This window comes from Rhinoderma darwinii, chromosome 10, assembly GCF_050947455.1.
Source record: "Rhinoderma darwinii isolate aRhiDar2 chromosome 10, aRhiDar2.hap1, whole genome shotgun sequence".
NCBI classification, from domain to species: domain Eukaryota; kingdom Metazoa; phylum Chordata; class Amphibia; order Anura; family Rhinodermatidae; genus Rhinoderma; species Rhinoderma darwinii.
In genome coordinates this window covers 27,536,886-27,552,780 of record NC_134696.1, presented here as the reverse complement: position 1 = coordinate 27,552,780, position 15,895 = coordinate 27,536,886, and the positions used below count along the sequence as shown (strand labels likewise).

General features: G+C 41.7%; 1 protein-coding gene across 1 annotated transcript in view; it reads left to right on the top strand.

Annotated features, from left to right (window-relative positions):
* Positions 1 to 3,272: 3,272 nt before the first annotated feature.
* PUSL1 (pseudouridine synthase like 1) overlaps positions 3,273 to 15,895 on the top strand; it is a 45,187-nt gene continuing 32,564 nt past the window's right edge. Inside the window, exons 1-2 of the mRNA XM_075840940.1 lie at positions 3,273 to 3,476; positions 7,509 to 7,566. Coding sequence (XP_075697055.1) covers positions 3,418 to 3,476; positions 7,509 to 7,566 — 117 coding nt within the window. The 5' untranslated portion in view covers positions 3,273 to 3,417. The remainder of the gene's footprint in view (positions 3,477 to 7,508; positions 7,567 to 15,895) is intronic.

The window sequence follows — 15,895 nt, the reverse complement described above, 5'->3', positions numbered from 1 at the left end:
GTATGCATGACTGATAAATTACTCCCATAATCCTCCTCTGCCTTATTTCACATCCTTGCCTCTTCTCTCACCAAGCAGACATTCTGCATTCCTGTCCACTTGCGTGATGTCATTGTTCCAAGATATTTAATACACAGAGAACATGGGAGAAGGAATAGCCAAACTTCGCATCAGTTAAAGGGGAAGTGTCATTTATTGCTCGTGAGCACATTTTATACAATTATTATTTAGATTTTAGTGAACGTCTGTACAGTATAAGGCCAAATTCAGACAAACGTGGGGGAAACTCGGACGTGAAAAACAGCTGTTTTTCACGTCCGAGTTTCACCTATGTGGGTCCCGTTTTCACGTATCCCCATAGACTTGAGTCTATGGAGAAATCCGTGAAAACAAAAGAAAATAGGACATGTCCTAATTTTTCAAAGGACCCTTCACACGTGAACCGCCCCATTGAATTACATGCGTCCGTGTGACAGCTGTTGTTTTAATGGCCATCACACGGACGTATACTATGGTCGTCTGCGTTCGGCCTATGGCCAGTTTCACTTGGGCGTGTTTGGTCCATGATATATGGACCTTATGTCGGCAGTATTTCCCGAACCGGAGACACAGTTCAAGGAGCCGGGCTCCTAGAATCATAATGATATATCATGCTAGGAATCCGTGCCTCACCGCGGGAATACCGTCCCGTACAGAAAACATGATTACAGAACGAGACAGTATTCCTGTGCGGGAGGGAGGGACCCACAGTGTAATGGGTAACTATGATGCTAGGAGTCCGCCTTCCTGAACTGTGTTCGATCCTGAAAATACTGCCGACATAAGGTCCGTATATCACGGACCAATCACGCCCGTGTAAAACTGGCCTATTAGAATGAAATTGCTTCCCTGCGCCATGAAAATGCAGACTCACCACAGAGGAGGCAGCGGTTGGAATTTTCCTTCTCACCTCTCTTGCACTTCAGAACTGGTGCTGTGTAACCAGATCTTAGCATGCCACTTGTGCCTAGTATCCTGGGCATGACTAGGATATGTAAGATGGACAGAATGGAGCGATCAGTCAATCATTCTTACATGGCAAGCACCACTGATGTTGGACAAGAAGGTTTTGTTTTGCAATCAGCATTTCAATTTAACCCAAAGATGTTTTATGGGGTTGAGGTCAGGATTCTGTGCAGCCACTCTAGTTCCTTGTCACACATGTCTATATGGACCTTGCTTAGGGCATTGTCATGCTGGAGCAAGAAACGGCCTTCCCCAAACTGTTGTCACAAAGTTGGAAGCTACAATTGTCTAAAAGGTCTTTGTATGCTGCAGCATTAACATTACTCGTCACTGGGAATAAGGGGACAAATCCTGAAAAACAGTCCAGATGATCAGTTGTCCAACAAACTCGATAGCCACTATGCACTCCGTTAGGTAACGTTCTCCTGGTATTCGCCAAATCCGGATTCCTCCATCAGACGGCCAGATAGTGAGACGTGATACATCACTCCACAGAACACGTTTCCAAGTCTAGTAGCTGATTGTGGAGCAGCTGAGGAGAGAGGATTTTGGAGGCACGGACGGAGGCTTTTCCCGGAGAACCCCTTTAAGTAAAATAATCTCTATATCCTCTATAGAATATAGAGACACCTTTGATAATTATTCATGCGGGTTAACGTAATGTCAATTTTTACGTCATAAAAATCTGGTTCTAGGAATTGGGAGTCTGGAGCCCTTAAATAGGTTGTCCGATTTAAGTAAATAAATTTTATTTTTTGCAGAATTAAAAGTTATAAAACTTTCCTATATACTTGCTGTATTAATTAGTAACAGTTTTCAAGATCTCTGCTTGCTGTAATTCAGTAGGAACCTTCATTGTTTACTTCCAGGGGATAAAATCCTGTTCATGGTCATGTGATGGAACCACAGGTGCACCGCTCGTTAGGGCCTGTTCACACCTGCGTCGGTATTTACATTGTGCTGCTACGTGAGAGGAGCAGAACAATGAAAATACCAGAAGCACCGATTTCACAATATGCATGCTGGTATTTTCGGCCAAACCTGTGACGGAGGCCCCTTACTGAGCCCCCAACACTGATGTGAACAGAGCCTTACAATTACAGTATGTGTATCAGAGCTGTGTCTCCTAACGATTCCAGCACTGTGTCCATCTCATGACCATGGACAGGATTTTATCAACTGGAAGTAAACAAAGAATGTTCCTACTGAATGACAACAAGCAGAGATCTTGAAAACCATGAGATATTAATACAGAAAGTATATTTGAAAATTGTATCACGTTTAATTATTAAAAAAAATAACATTAATTTGCTGAAACCAGACGACTCTAACCCCAAGAACAGGCCACCACTCACCATCAATAGATAGTGGCCACTCATGCAAGGTAATACTGCATTTAAATGTATGCGGGTTAAAGGGGGTTTCCCACCTTAGACATTTATACCATATGCTCAGAATACATGACTCCCATTCTTTAAAGGGGTATTCCGGTTACAACAAGTTACCCCCTATCCGTCGCTCATGCACACTGCTGCTCCATTCATTCTCTATGGGAGCGCCGGAGATAGCTGAGTGCAGTGTTTGGCTTTTTAAACAAAAAAAATGCCCCTATTTAAATGCATCTGTGTGATAGGTATCCATGTGCACGAGTCCTAGCTCGTATTCACTTTAATACAGAATGAGGTTGCAGACAATTCTATAATACAGGGATCCCCAACCTGTGGCTCTACAGTACTGCAAAACTACAGCTCCCATCAAACCCTCGGTCTGCATTGCTGGGAGTTGTAGTTTTGAAACAGAAAGGAAGCGACAAATTAGAGACCATTGCAAAAAAGCTATTATTTTTTTCAGCTATGCACTAATGAGCTTTTTTTTTTTACTGGTTATTTATTATCAGGACACAATTACACTGTAAATATTATACATTATTACTGTGTCAATGTATTTTATTATCCATATGAAACTAATAATATTATCCTGAAAATCCCAGAGCTAAGAACGCCACAACAACCACCAAAGAAATGACGGGTAATTCCTTTTCCTTGGCGATTGACAGGTCAACCACGCGTCCTCCTTGACGTCATAAGAGCGCGACATTGTCTATACTGGCCTCTGAAACTGCTCTATCTTTTTTTTTTAGCGGGGCTGTTAAACAACACCAGCTGACCGAGAACAGAAACAAGCGGCGTTTACACGTATATAAATATATAGAGAAGTGCGTGCTCAGGTAGTGGATAAAGTATAAGCGAGAAGTGCGCGTATATTACTTAGAAAACAATGATACAGACCAGTCAGGCAGCTCCGGGCAGCTCTCAGGGGGCCTTTCTTGCCGGCTTGTCCTTGCGAATCTTCTCATGTGGATAGCAAAGGAGCGGCGCATAGTGTGAATGGTGTGATCACCTGATCTACAGAATGAGTTCTAACAAAGTTCGGTATCTTATATTCTTCCAGTATTTTGGAACGAAGTATAGGTAGGTGTCTGTATACAATGATGAGAGTGATAGTATCAGGGCAGGGGCCGTGTAGCAGGATGAGGATTCAAACTAGTTTGTATTAAAAATCAGATCAGGTAAAGAGGGGAGGAGGGCACTATAATGTTTTATTACCTATATTGATCACGAGGGTTGGTCTGACCACTGGGAATGATTGTGAGGGCTGAGCTGATCAATAGGGGGTCGCTGGCAGCCATTCCTTATATACTCTGCAGCATGAATTAGTTGTGTAATGGATGAGCCATGAAGTCTTTGTGGCGGCTTTTTGCTCGCCAGGGCTGTGTGGCTAGTCGCCATTGTTGAAAGTTAGGGGTGGGAATTTAATTTGATCACATAAAGTTCAACAGCGTTGGATTTTTTGCACTTGCGAAATCACAGAAGCATGACATCACAAGTCCACATGTGATGTCATACGAGCCCATAGTTACATTACATGATAAACTTCTTCTACAACGTGACTTGTGTCTGTTATTCAGTTAAATAATTTATTGCATGTCTATGAAATGAGACTCCAAAGCTTATTATTCAGACATTGTGGGACAAAAGTTGTCGTCGACCTCCAGCCTGTGAGAGTCGTCCCCGTTAGTCGTTTGTAGCATAAAATGCTGTGTCGCTGTTAACCATGTGGCAGAAGTTGTCTCTACAGCACACACAACCGTAAAAATTGTCCATAATTATTACGGACCCATTCAGTTCGATTGGCTGCGGACACCTTTCCATATCGCTACGGATGGGTGTCGGCGCCGTAGAAATGTTCCGAAAATTATGGAAAATGTCAGTTCTTTTGCATTTTACAGGCTGTTCCCCCATACTTTGTATGGGACCACGGCCCGAAAATGCGGGCGGCAGTTGCGGGCCGTGATGACGGCCGCGTGCCTGCGGCCTTGGGCCTCATGCACATGAATGTGTTTGTTCCTTAATATATGGACAACACGTCGGCCGCGTTACCCAGACCGAGCACAGTTCAGGGAGCCGGGCTCCTAGCATCATAGTTATGTATGGTGCTAGGTGTCCATGCCTCCCCGTGTTTTCAGTATGGGACTGTAGTCCCGCGGAGAGGCAGTGACTCACAGCGTCATACATAACTATAATACAAGGGGCCCAGATCCCTGAACTGTGTTCGGTCCGGGAAATGCAGTCCATATATCACGGACCAAACACTGTCGTGTGCATGAGGCCTTAAAGATGTGGTCCAATTAGGAAAGTCTCTCTACATATTAGTCTCTCTACATATTAGGCCTTATTCACACGAACGATCAATACGTCCGTGTGACAGCCGTTAAAACAACGGCCGTCACACGCACCTATGCAATTCAATGGGGCCATAAACACATGCAGTGTTTTTCACGCAGCGTGTTTCCGTTGGGTGAAACTCACTGCATGTCCTATTCTTGTGCGTTTTTAGTGCATCACGCACCCATTGAAGTCAATGGGTGCGTGAAAATCACAGACGCATATCCGTGTGCGGTCCTTGATTCACGCACAAGTTCATAGAAGTGAAGGCAAAAAAAAAAGAAATATGCGCATAAAGACATCAACAACTGATGCCACACGGAACTGCAACGCATGACAAACGTACGTTTTTGCGGACGCAAAACAGACACGTTTGTGTGAATAAGGCCTTAGGCTTTGTATGTTCACACATCGCGATTTGTTGCAGATTTCTTTTTCCTTTTTAAGGGGATTCTCCAGTTGGGAGAATCCCTATTTTTTTTTTTTAACATTCTTTATTTTTGGGTATTTTTCAACACAAAGAAATCATAACAAGCCAGTAGTATACATCAATACAGAAAACATATACGCATCCATCTTACATCATGAGTCGGCAAAAACACGATTATGAATATAACACTCTATACAATGTAACACAGACCTCTGTACCAGCAGAGGCGAACTTAATACAATGGACAGGATGTCCGGGCATCGAGGACATATGGCTATATTACCCTTGATATTGAACATGCATCCAGAACAGTGGGTACCACGGCAGGCGGCAAGGTACCATAGCATGTGACGCAGCATCACTAGCGTACTACACATCGGATAGAGGAGAAAGGAAGCAAACAGAACCAGAGGACCCAAACTCCCACTAACAACCTCCAGGCGGATCAGGCCAACACTCCCCCTTGCTATGTCCTATATGGCCTATACATAGTGGAGATATTCATCCGACTCACAAAACTCCCTCCAGACCAATCTCCCCGCTCTCGGACATTCTCGCTGGGCCTGTGTTGCCTCCTCCATTCTCTGCAGCAAAAAAATCTGAAACCATTCAGTGATGGTCGGCGCGCTACTTGTTTTCCATAACCGTGGAATAACTGTGCGGGTTGTTGCAGATTTTTAAACCAAAGCCAGAAGTGGTTTCTAAAGGAATGGGAAATATAAAGAAAGAACTTATGCTTCGCCTTCCTTCTAGATCCATTTCTGGCTTTGGTTTAATAATCTGCATAAAATGTAGAACAAATCGAAATGTGTGAACATAGCCTTATGTAATATTGACATCATAGAGGGGGAGCTCCTAAGTTAGCCAGGGCAAAATGCGGCTCCCACACTGGAGAGTTCAGCTGACCATGTATTACATGGTAGCCCATTCATTTGAATGGGCACCATGTATTTTCACATTTCCCCTGCCACAGCCGCTTATAATTCAGGCACTTAGTAACAAAATATTGTCATCGATCCCTAACCTCTGGCTTGTGCCACACTTTGACTTCAGTCGCACAAATTGCATTGTGGCTGTCGACCTTGCGGAAGCGGGTGTCACTAGTACAGGATGTCTAAACAGTTAAAGGGGTTGTCCTATTAAGACGACCCCAATCCATATTCTCTATTAGGACATATGAACATAGAAGGGATTTCCCCTAGCTCACGTGCCCCTTTATTAGTGAGAGCGAAGCGCTGCGGTAAAGAATTCAACCATGTAATGCCAAATGGCGGCTGCTGCAGGAGCAATGTACAGCCGCCCGCAGATCTCCCCGCAATGACAGCTGATTACCAGTGGGTCCTCAATATAACCAGATGGCACGTTTTTCAGCTCCTCTTCGCCATTCTCCTGTGTAGCAACAGTTTTCCAAACGGTCACTATAGGCAGAAATTGTGCCAAAAACACAGAATAGATTTGGCGCACGCCACCTACTACATTATTTTGTTACAATTTACAATAGAATTCTGTGGTAGCAAATTTGATCATCAAATCTCCCCCATCGTGTCAGTGCAATCCTGTGAAAGCAACTGCGTCACTCCAAAGCTGTGACCCCAGGCCCTTTTACACTGGGCAATTATAGGGCAGACAAGCGTTAATCGAACGCTCATTGCCGATAATCGCCGTGTAAACATGGCAGCGATCAGCAGATGAACGAGCAAACGCTCATTCATCGGCTGATCGTATCGCTTTAAAAATTAGAAATATTTTTGTTGTCGTTAGCACATCTCTCCCCTCAATATTGTCCGGTGTAATAGGGCCTTTTGTATCAATGACAATATGTTTTGTTTGTTTTTTGTTTTGTTTTTTAAATATGTTTTATTAAAACTTTCTTATTCATAAAACTCAATTCCGTAATTTTAAACTATGCATCGGTTTCGTAAAACGTTGTTAACTTAAAACAAAACATTTTCGGGTTACTAGGCAGTAAAACAATCCGGGGTGTAAAATGTCAAATCTTTTTGCTGACGGAAGCAAATTCTCATTTGTTAATAAATGTGAAAAACCAGAGATCTACATATTTATCGTAGCTATAGTCATAAAGCGTGTTTTTGCCCATACATGTCAAATTAAATGTCTTGGCGGTTTTGTATTTCATTTGTGTGAGGCTGAGCTGCATTACCAGACGCTTGGACTAGGGTGGCGCTGTTCTGGACAAAATGCACACGTTGTTTTCCTTTCTTTTTTTATTATTTTATTAATGTACTGTAGGGCTCCTTTAATTGCTTTTCATTTTTACCCATCGGTTAATTTTCTTCCTTACCCTATATATTTTACTATGGTCTGAGATGCTTTGTCTTTTCTTTCAGCGGAGTAGTCAGGGCGCCAGAAACTCAAGCAGTTTTAGGAGTGCAAAATTATTTGGAGGTGAGTAACAGAACATCCTTTTTTTTTTTTTCACATTGGATGTAACTGTTCAACTTCAATGCAGAACAGTAATGGGTTAAAAAAAACATAAATTTGTAATTTATATTCAATAAAAAATTTTTTATTTTATTTTATCCCCCCCCACACTTAGGCCGAATTCAGACGACCGTAGTATACGTCCGTGTGTTTCAATGGACCGTGTGAAGGGTCCGTTGAAAAAATACACCTTTCCGTATATTTAGAGATAGACCAAAAAAATACCAACAGACAGAATATGATAATGATAATAGTGCTCGAAGCATCAACATATACACTGTAAAGCACTGTTGCTAGTTATGTGAGCGGCACGTTATCATATCCTAAGTATTGACCAAGATACACTTGGTGCGTCGATCAAAAGATTTAGCATGAGAAACTGACAAAGAGAAAATGATCGACTTGAAGCACGTGAAGTACAAAAAATATATATACAATCTTTATTGAATAGAGACATGAGACAAGTAAAAAGATGGAATAAGGATAAGTCACACAATAAAAAAGGACGTCACATCAATCATAAATCAGATGTGCTAATTTGGTCAACATGTTGGAAACAATAAGATATTATGGCAGCAAATAGATAAATAGCAGCATACCTGGCTAAAACACATATATGCATATATTTCGTACAGTAGTGGCGATTTGAGTAAAAAAGAAAATGTATAAACAACGCCAACAGGATACAATAGTATAGAGCAGTTTAGGTGTGCAAAAGCTGGTTTTGAAGTGTAATCAAAGAGTTATAGGCAAAGTTTTGTGCAAGCTGCTGAAGATGGCAAGTATTTGTTCAACATACCAGTAGACATTGTGATGCAAAGATGGGACGTCTACACCCGACGCGCGTTTCGGCACCTGCCTTCGTCCCCGGACGAAGGCAGGTGCCGAAACGCGCGTCGGGTGTAGACGTCCCATCTTTGCATCACAATGTCTACTGGTATGTTGAACAAATACTTGCCATCTTCAGCAGCTTGCACAAAACTTTGCCTATAACTCTTTGATTACACTTCAAAACCAGCTTTTGCACACCTAAACTGCTCTATACTATTGTATCCTGTTGGCGTTGTTTATACATTTTCTTTTTTACTCAAATCGCCACTACTGTACGAAATATATGCATATATGTGTTTTAGCCAGGTATGCTGCTATTTATCTATTTGCTGCCATAATATCTTATTGTTTCCAACATGTTGACCAAATTAGCACATCTGATTTATGATTGATGTGACGTCCTTTTTTATTGTGTGACTTATCCTTATTCCATCTTTTTACTTGTCTCATGTCTCTATTCAATAAAGATTGTATATATATTTTTTGTACTTCACGTGCTTCAAGTCGATCATTTTCTCTTTGTCAGTTTCTCGTATATTTAGAGATCTGAGTCCGGGCCATAGAAATGATCCACAAAATATAGATCATGTCCTATTCCTGTCCGCAATTGCGGGACAGACTCGTCCATAGCAATCTATAGGCGCTTGCAAAATTGCGGATGGCTGCGGAAGTACATGAAGCGTTACTATGCGATGGCAGGGGATTCCCCAAGACCATGGCGCCTGAGCGATCATGTGACCTATTCAAGGGGTTAGGACGTGTATGTGACGTCATTTCTAGCCTCACTTATTTTTATTTTTTTGATTTGCGGATCCATAAATACAGATGCACTACGGACCGTATTTTGCCGTCAGCGTCTCAGATATGCGGATGACTACGGATCCGTATTTGCAGTCATTAAAAAACCGCTACAGTCGTGTGCATAGGGCCTTCACGCTGAGTTCACACATCGCGGATTTTTTACAGACTTTGTTGTGACGCAGAGCTCACCCTTTTGCATTGCAAAGGGTAAAAAAATGAAAATCCTTGACATGTGAACTCAGGTTTAGACAAAGCATGGAGCCACAGGAAAGAATGGCTTTGGCGGACTCAGCACGACCTTGTATTACATGGGGCCAAATCATTTCAACGGGCACCATGTAATAATAATAATAATAATAGTAGTTTCCACAGCGACATCAGATCATTGCTGTGGATCCAGATATGTTCACACGGGGTATTTTGCCGAGTTTTTTTACGCGGAAACCGCGTCGCAAAACTTGGCAAAAACAGCCCGAGAACGCCTCCCATTGATTTCAATGGGAGGCGTCGGCGTCTTTTTCCCGCGAGAAGTAAAACTGCCTCGCGACATGCCCTATCTTCGGGCGCTTCCGCCTCTGACCTCCCATTGACTTCAATGGGAGGCAGGAGAAAGCGTATTTCTCGCTGTTTTATGCCCGCGGCGCTCAATGGCCGCAGGCGAAAAACGGCGCGATAATCGCCGCGAAAATCGGCGTGCAGGGAGAGGAATATCTGCCTCAAAGTTCCAAACGGAATTTTGAGGCAGATATTCCTCCCCCAAAATACTCCGTGTGAACATAGCCTAAAGCAGCTTCTTAGGCCTGGTTCACACTGAGTTTTTTGCAGGCAGAAAATCTGCCTCAAAATTCCATTTGGAATTTTGAGGCAGATATTGCACTGCCTGCACGCCGAATTTCGAGGCGTTTTTCGCCCGCGGCCATTGAGCGCCGCGGGCAAAAAACGCCAAGAAATACGCTTTCTCTGCCTCCCATTGATGTCAGTGGGAGGTCAGAAAAGTAAACGCCTGAAGATCGGGCATGTCGCTTCTTTTTCCCGCGAGCCGTTTTTTCCGCTCGCGGGAAAAAAACGCCTCTGCCTCCCATTGAAATCAATGGGAGGCATTTTCGGCCGTGTTTTGCCGCGTCAAAAAACTCTGTGTGATCTGACCCTAAGTTGTGACAACCTCTGTTGGACCTTCAATTTAATGGGGAAAATGATCAACTTCTAAAAAAGAAAAAAAAAAAGCTACCAGGAGATTTGTGTTAAAGGGAACCTGTCACCAGAATTTCACCTATTAAACCAGCAATACCTGGTGGACGGGGGTGAAAAATCATTTCTATACAACCTATAATTGTCTTCTTAGTCGGCTCTGTAGCTTTAGTATTCCGTTTTTAGTGTTCCCACACCGTATGCAAATGAGCATAAAAGAGTCAAATCTTCATTCCTCAAGTCTTTCCAAGTTTTTCCCGCCTCCTTACTTTTGATTGACAGCTCCTCGCCTTCCCCCAGCACACAAAATCCCAGGCTTATGCACTGATGTCCTCTTCTGGTGTGTGCGCACAAAGGGACACTGGATTATTACGATAAAAGGCGCAAAATGTTTGCCGACCGTTATTTACAGTCGGAGGAGGCGTTTAGGAGCGGGGATAACGGCAATGAACTTTTTATAGCAGCGGCCAGTGAGGGATAAGTAAAGTTCAATAGGTGAAATGCTGGTGACAGGTTCCCTTTAAGATCAATTAAAGTCTCTGCCCAAAACGTAATTGTGACCGAATATTAGATCAAGTAAGTTAGACCAGTAGCCAATATTTTTTATTATGTTCCTTATTTAGTTGCGGCATTTACTTTTGCAAAAGTGACAACAGGATGTGCGGCCATATTGTTTCTTAGCTTTATAGATCTTCTTTTACCTTCTTATTTTCTATTTTGATTACCAACCGTAACTTCATTGAATGCTAGAAAAATTAAATTTTGTTATTTGTGGCACGTTTATTTCTTTATTTTATCTCCTCTCTCTTTCTCCTCTCTGGCCCCATGCACACAACCGTAAAAAAAAACTCTGTAATTGCGGACCGCAATACGGTCCGCAATTACGGAGCCACCTGGTTCTATTAGCCGCAGACACCTTTCCAGATCGCTACGGAAGGGTGTCCGTGCCGTAGAACTGTGTCGGGAAATATGGAGCATGTCCTACTTTTCGTTTTTTGCTGGCCGTGCTCCCATACGTATGGGAGCACGGCACGAAAATGCGACCTCGGGTTCGGCCGCGTGCATGAGGCCGTTCTTTGGGCTTGTCCAAATGTAACGGAATTGCTGCAGAAAATGTCTGCAGCAATTCCGTTGAAAGTAGCAGACATTCCGCTGCGGAAAAAACGCACTATTTCCTGCGTTTTTTACTAGAGAAAATGGTGCGTATTTTGCTGCGTTTTTCTCAATGCTGGGAGACGGTGACATCTCCTCTGAAAAACGCAGCAATCCAGTCACTTTCCACAGCAGGAATTCACATGCCGAGGATCCGAAAAAAACGCACCGCAGGTCAATTTATGGTCAGAATTTTTACGCTGAGTGTGGATGATATTTGTTAAATTTCACCCACTTTGCTGCTACTGTATTCTGGTGCATATTTTCCGGCTGCAATTCCAGATGGAAAATACGCAGTAATTCCGCTACGTGTGGACAAGCCCTTTCTCCCCTCTCTCTTTCTTTCTTTCTTTTTCTTTCTTTCTTTCTTTCTTTCTTTCTTTCTTTCTTTCTTTCTTTCTTTCTTTCTTTCTTTCTTTCTTTCTTTCTTTCTTTCTCCCCTCTCTTTCTTTCTCCCCTCTCTTTCTTTCTCCCCTCTCTCTCTTTCTCCCCTTTCTTTCTTTCTCCTCTTTCTTTCTTTCTTTCTTTCTTTCTTTCTTTCTTTCTTTTTCTTCCCTTTCTTTCTTTCTTTCTTTCTTTCTTTTTCTTCCCTTTCTTTCTTTCTTTCTTCCCTCTCTTTCTTTCTTTCTTTCTTTCTTTCTTTCTTTCTTTCTTTCTTTCTTTCTTTCTTTCTTTCTCCCCTCTCTTTCTTTCTTTCTTTCTTTCTTCCCTCTCTTTCTTTCTTTCTTTCTCCCCTCTCTTTCTTTCTTTCTTTCTTTCTTTCTTCCCTCTCTTTCTTTCCTTCTTTCTTTCTTTCTTCCCTCTCTTTCTTTCCTTCTTTCTTTCTTTTTCTTCTCTTTCTTTCTTTCTTTCTTTCTTTCTTTCTTTCTTTCTTTCTTTCTTTCTTTCTTTCTTTCTTTCTTTCTTTCTTTCTTTCTTTCTTTCTTTCTTTCTTTCTTTCTTTCTTCCCTCTCTTTCTTTCTTTCTTTCTTTCTTCCCTCTCTTTCTTCTCTTTCTCTCTTTCTTTCTTTCTTTCTTTCTTCCCTCTCTTTCTTTCTCCCCACGTTGAGGTGCAGTTAAAACCACATTAAAAGTTACCCGGAAACCACATGCAATTGCAATTTGATGTGTTTTTTTTGCGATGCGGTTATGGAAAAAAACGCGACTTCATCAAATCACTTTAAAAATGCTTGCGTTATTCATGCAGTTTTAACCGCCCGCACCGCAACATCTGAATACACCCTGTCTATCTATATCTATCTATCTGAAAATCTTTCTATGATTTCTATAGCTGCACCTCGTCTTCTTTCATATCTAGGCCTCTTCATTAATATAAGAAACTGCCAGCAGATAACAGAACACTTTGTATCATTCAACTTCTAAAGGAAACACCTTCGAGGATGCCGAGTTAATGAGCGTTTAATTAAAGAATGAGAATACATTGCTGTGTCAGGCAGCTCCCGGCCACGTGTGTCCCGCTGGGGCTGCCGTGTACATCACCCGCTAGTAATTAACAGGATCCCTACCCTAGACCCTTCCCTGCTGGAGATCTCCATGGCAGCACTTGGCACCACCTGGAGAATGTAGTCGACTAGAGATAATGGCTTCAGCTTGGGATAGTTTGTGACTGGTGCCACTTATGGCTTATTTAACGCTTTATATCCTGGTGCTTTCAGCTCTTCATTTCTAATATGTACGGAAACATTACTGTAAATGCATACATTAGAATTCAGGAATACATCCACCAGAGAAGTTTTTGCAATAATCAAAAATCATGAAAATAGGATTCTCTGGGACTTTATCGTTGATGGTCTATTCTTAAGATAGGCCATCAATGTTTGATTTGTGGGGGTCCGACCTCTGTGACACCTTCCGATCAGCACAATAATGGGGCCGCAGATGAACCGCTGTGCACAGCCACTAATACATGCGAGCCGCTGTGATGAAGGGGATGGCCCTTTTAGTGTTCTTATAGGGGAACCCCACCCATCAAACGTTGTTGAACTATTCTAAGGATTGTCCATCTGGAGAACCTCTGTAAAGGCTACGTAAACCTTTTGCGGTACAGCTCAACTCTACAGCTTCTACGTTTCCTGGATACATAGAAGCTGTATCTGGCACTCAAATTTGTCAGGTCAGCGCAAGACTACTGGCTTCGCTGACAGCGGGTCCTGCGTGTCTCATATATATATATTTATATATATATGACACGCAGGACCCGCTGTCAGCTTGTCTCTATATGTTTTGAACTATGCATGTGTGTGTGTGTGTGTATGTATGTATATATATATATATATATATATAAATAAATACATATATGCGTGCAAATTCCTTTAAAGGGGGATGTCCAGGATTTGAAAAAAAATTAACAATTTTCTTCCATAAATAATGCCACACCTGTCCACAGGTTGTGTGTGGTATTGCAGCTTAGCCCTATTCACTTCATTGGAACCGAGCTGCAATAACAGACACCCATTGACAGGTGTGGCACTGTTTCTGGAAGAGAGCAACCATGTTTTCCTAATTCTAGACAGCCCCTTTAAAAAAAAAAATAATTCAACACATATCATGTTGGATTCATAAAAATTGTACATTTTGTTTTGTGTTTTGTAAGTGCATACATTTAGCTTTTAAAGATACAACACTGGAACGTATGCCATGAGATATAGTGTGTAATCTAGCCCAATCTCTAGAGAGAATTTTGTGCTTGAGACGTCTTGTGAACGAGCGGAGGACAATACACAATTAGCATTTTCCACCCATTGTAGGAAATAATTACAATTCACAATGCCATTTCAGCTTCTTCTTGTATGTTTCTTTCCAATCATTTGTTATATCTCCTATTGTGAACCAGTATTTGACATCTGTGCTTCGTCGGCAGTGAATGGTGATATACTGTATATTTTTTTAGTGTTTTTGAAGGCTACGTATGTCCACCTTCACAACCATTGTTTCTATTGTTCCAATGAATCTAAAATGAAAAATGATGCAACTTTGCAAATTAAAAATCTCCTATAATTTTGTGTTTACAGCTCCTTTATAGATCGTCTCTATGGCAACAGACTACAAATAGTAGTAGTCTGATCCTACAGTCATACTGCCACCCATGTGTCACCTGCTTCTTGCTAATTTACCAAATGTATGTTGTAAACGAATGGTACCAGGCGCAGCTACACTTGTATGTACGGCGCTGTGCATGTGTAAACAATGAAGAGGCCAGCGAGCACTGGACCCCCACTGATCAGACAAAAGGGAGTATGACTGCAGGATCAGACAACACCGTGTTAGTTTGTAGTCTGTTACCATGGAGATACATAGATCTCCAGAGATAATTTAAACTATTTGCAAAGTTGCTTCATGAGGCACTAGACCAGTAAAAAAAAAAATGTTGCAAAGGGGAACCTTCCTTTTTTAAGTCTGTTTATTGTCAGATTAGGTTATCATTGTTTCAATGTTCGCTGGGCCAGAAGTTTTTTTTTGTACAATTACGACTAGAAGAATGTGGTTCACCTTCATAGCTTTATTCATATAGATTTTTTTATTTATTTATATATATATATATATATATATATATATATATATATATATACACTACCGTTAAAAGTTTAGGGTCACTTAGAAATTTCCTTATTTTTGAAAGAAAAGCACAGTTTTTTTCAATGAAGATAACATTAAATTAATACACTCTATACATTGTTAATGTGCTAAATGACTATTCAAGCTGCAAACGTCTGGTTTTTAATGCAATATCTACATAGGTGTATAGAGGCCCATTTCCAGCAACCATCACTCCAGTGTTCTAATGGTACATTGTGTTTGCTAACTGTGTTAGAAGGCTAATGGATGATTATAAAACCCTTGTGCAATTATGTTAGCACCGCTGTAAACAGTTTTGCTGTTTAGAGGAGCTATAAAACTGACCTTCCTTTGAGCTAGTTGAGAATCTGGAGCATTACATTTGTGGGTTCGATTAAACTCTCCAAATGGCTAGAGAAAGAGAGCTTTCATGTGAAACTCGACAGTCTATTCTTGTTCTTAGAAATGAAGGCTATTCCATGCGAGAAATTGCTAAAAAACTGAAGATTTCCTACAACGGTGTGTACTACTCCCTTCAGAAGACAGCACAAACAGGCGCTAACCAGAGTAGAAAGAGAAGTGGGAGGCCCCGCTGCACAACTGAGCAACAAGACAAGTACATTAGAGGCTCTAGTTTGAGAAATAGACGCCTCACAGGTCCTCAACTGGCAGCTTCATTAAATAGTACCCGCAAAACGCCAGTGTCAACATCTACAGAGAAAAGGCGACTCCGGGATGCTGGCCTTCAGGGCAGAGTGGCAAAGAA